Genomic DNA, 3,679 nt, shown 5'->3' with positions numbered 1-3,679 from the left:
TAATTTCAGTTTTTTTAATCTTTTGGTTTGAGTTACTTTAGAGCATCAACAACGGCGGGTGCAATGGCGGGATCGAACCCGGCCTATCGCACCCGCCACCGTTGCCGCACCCGGGAGCAATGGAGATGTTGCAACTGGGCGCACCGAGTGCAATGGAAGGGGGTGGCAACACGCGCCCCTTTTCAAGCAAAAATAAAATTATATCAAAACTATAATTAAATCCATTGCACCCAAGTGGGTGCAATACCATTGTTGAACATTGTTGAACTGGGTGCAATAAAAGTGGTCCCCACTTTTATTGCACCCACGGTTGTTGATGCTCTTATAGTCATATATGTATATTAATTACTAATATTTATTTAATGTATATTAATTACTATAAGATCTCGATAGACAAGTCACAAAAGTTACAAAGCATTTTCGTATGATTTTAAAGAAATAACAATGAGATGATCCAAAGTTCCAAACCCAACCCGCGAAAGTGTGTTTTCATCTACTATTCATTTTCAAACTTCTTGCATAAAGTAGGATGATGATATAAATGTAAATCATTGCGACATACCTTTGAATTTTAATAAATAAGTGAAAGTAAAAAAAAAAAAGAACTCAAAAAGAATTGTTATAAAGCACAGTATAATCAAACTTCTATATCATAATTTTCAACAGTAAATTAAACTGCAAAGATCTTAATATTGGCCTACCTATTTCATTAATTTAATTGCATATAATTAATCAATGCATTTCGAGAACACACATGCCATGGCCCTATCACATTAAAAAAAACTTCACTGGAATTCAATAAATAGAAAGAAAAAGATGCGATATATTAAGATTAATGGTCGTTTTTATTTTTCATTTTCTAGTGCTCTTCACTATATATACGCTTGTCTATTAAGAGGATGTTTGCCGAATCTTATAAGCTTTTTAAATTAGTTTATAAGTTCATCTATCCCAATTTTTTTTTATTCTCATTATCTTATAAGCAACACTCATTTTACAAAAATAACTCAACTATGATTTTTTATTTTCATCATATATTATTCTAATTTCATTTTTTTTATCTTCTTTCTCTAGCTAAAAATTATATCTCTAACTTATAAGCTCAATTATCCAAACAATTTGACAACTTATAAGCTCTTATGAAACTATATATTATAAGCTCTTTAAGATAAATTTAGCCTAACACCCTCTAAATCGAATTTGAGAAAAAAATTAGAATTTCAAAAATGGCGTAGGCATTACAATACCCATGAATAAGACCAATTCAAAAGTTCTTATGCAGTCAAATGCTGCCAAAAGAAGGTAGGTACTATCACGTTTACATGGTAAAAATAACATGCCACTCACAATCACAACACTCTCTATTCATGCCTAAATTGTGAACACTCTCCCTATATATTCAACATTCTTGTTTGAATTTTCTTGAATCATTAATTTCTTAGAAACATGGGTATTTTGGTGCTCTTTTTTGTGATGTTTGTTTGTGGATTTTGCAATGGGTCTGTCTACAAAGTTGGCGACTCCACCGGTTGGGCTATTATCGGCAACATAGACTACACCAAATGGGCTTCCTCCAAATCCTTCCAAGTCGGTGACACCTTCCGTAAGTTCCACATTTTTCTCATTAAAAAAAAATATGATTTCTATATCTCTATTTTTGCATGTTTTATTTTTATTATTTTTTTTTTTGTAGTTTTCCAATACAACCCCTCGTACCACAATGTGTTAGAAGTGAGCCGGTCGGACTTCCACACGTGCGATGCGACGGCCCCGATCGCCACCTTTGCCACGGGCAACGACACCATCGTCATCCGTAGCCCGGGCCACTACTACTACATTTGTGGCTTCATGGGCCACTGCCAGGCCGGCCAGAAAGTTGACATAAGGGTTCCCAAACCCGACCGGCCCGATGGAAGCCCGATCTCCACCCCGCTTGAGCCCCACAACTCATCGGGCTCGTCCGACGGGCCTTTGGCGCCCGGCCCGTCTCTCAGCAATGGACACTTTCACAGTGGCCTTTTGTCTTTCACTTTCGGGCTTTTGCTTATTTTTGTTTGGGCTTTTTAGTCACGCATTTCTTTAGTTCGATTTGTGAGTCTTTATGTATTTTCGTTTCAACCCTTGAGGGATTTGGATTTTTCACCTAATCGGCTTTTAGTATATAATATTATATCATTATTATTATCATAATGTTTTATATGTTTTTATTAGATGTGATTTCTACATATATCAGCCTTTTACGGTAATTATGATAAACAGTATGAAAGTGATAAATATTGTATTACTACTCTTTTTAGGGAGATAAGGGATTACAGGCATCTAAAGTGAAATGTGATTAGTGTACTAGAGAAAAATAGAAAATTAAAGCAATATACTTTTATTTCTGATAATGGGACTCTATATCTTATCAAGCTAAAATTTACACAGAGGTTATTTATAAAAGACGAATTTATTGATAGCAATTTGAGAAAATAAGTCGTCAGAGTATAAAAAGAAAAACTCAACAAATAGAAATAAAAATGCAGTTTTTAAGTCACTAGGAATTAAAAGACTTGGCCCCCTTTACCATCTTCACCGACTCAATGCTTGCGGCACGGATTATGGCTGGACCGGAAGAAGATCGGGCATTCCTTCCCCAGGATTTTCAAGACATTCTTACGGCAGCGAGAGATGAGTGCTTATTGGGAGTCTTCCACATGTATCGAACGGCTAATCTTGCCGCACATAGATTAGCGCAGGCTGCGCGTGATGTTGTTGGTAGCATGGTTTGGACAAGTGATTAACCTCCTTGGTTGGAGAACATTGTACGGTCCGACGTTGAGTAATAAAATTACTTGTCTTTCGCCTCAAAAAAAAAAAAAGACCCAAAATTGGTGTGAATAATGGGAAGAAACTGTATGTAGTTTCCTTTAGAAAATAATATTATATTATGGGGAAAGTAATATTTATGTTTGTCCTTCGACCAATCTGCAAAGCCCAATATTTATATACTAGTATCACTTAACCCATATCACTTATCATTAACCAATAACATCAAAATTATTTATGGGAAATTGACGAAGCAGACGACGAAACTGTGGATTAAAATTTGGCTTCCAGTTAACGTTCTCTCTTTTTTTAAAGCTGATTAATAATGATTCTTCCTTTCTCCTCCTATAATGGCTCAAACCCCTAATCTATTCAGTTGAAATGGAAGTATATATCTTATCAATTAAGCTGTGTTTTGTAGTCCAATTAGCCTCTCAACTTGTATATAGGAATGCGATCAAATTCATTTACTTAGATGTACTTTTTTTTAAATAAATAAAATACACAGCTTGACAATTAACACATCAATTTAAAAGGCTAACTTAGATGCAAAAGGCTAGTAATCAAGCACACATGCCCGATTGCATTCACTTATTTAAATGATCATATATAGTCGAGTACGTATATTTAAATGGGTGGTGGACTGGTGGTAGTTGTGCATGATGTTGAATACGTTTCTTTAAATTAGTAGCTAGTCGTACCCGTGCCTGCGAGCTTGTATGCTTTTATTTCCAATACAACCTAGTTGTAGCTGTGGCTGATCTTGAATGCAATATTTATATTTCATTTAAATTAAGAAATAAAATTGAGGAAGAAAAAATATTATATATAGCACATCCAAATGGAAAAGGTACAACGAGTATCCGTTGGT

General features: G+C 35.1%; 1 protein-coding gene across 1 annotated transcript; it reads left to right on the top strand.

Annotated features, from left to right (window-relative positions):
* Window positions 1–1,321: 1,321 nt before the first annotated feature.
* On the top strand, window positions 1,322–2,184 carry LOC131016239 (mavicyanin-like). The gene is made up of 2 exons (XM_057944894.1): window positions 1,322–1,603; window positions 1,694–2,184. The coding sequence occupies exons 1-2, from the start codon at window positions 1,447–1,449 to the stop codon at window positions 2,065–2,067; spliced, it is 531 nt and encodes a 176-aa protein (XP_057800877.1). The 5' UTR covers window positions 1,322–1,446; the 3' UTR covers window positions 2,068–2,184.
* Window positions 2,185–3,679: the final 1,495 nt, after the last annotated feature.

The sequence above is a fragment of the Salvia miltiorrhiza genome, chromosome 3, assembly GCF_028751815.1.
Source record: "Salvia miltiorrhiza cultivar Shanhuang (shh) chromosome 3, IMPLAD_Smil_shh, whole genome shotgun sequence".
In the NCBI taxonomy this organism is placed as follows: domain Eukaryota; kingdom Viridiplantae; phylum Streptophyta; class Magnoliopsida; order Lamiales; family Lamiaceae; genus Salvia; species Salvia miltiorrhiza.
This window is presented reverse-complemented; position numbering and strand designations above follow the sequence as displayed.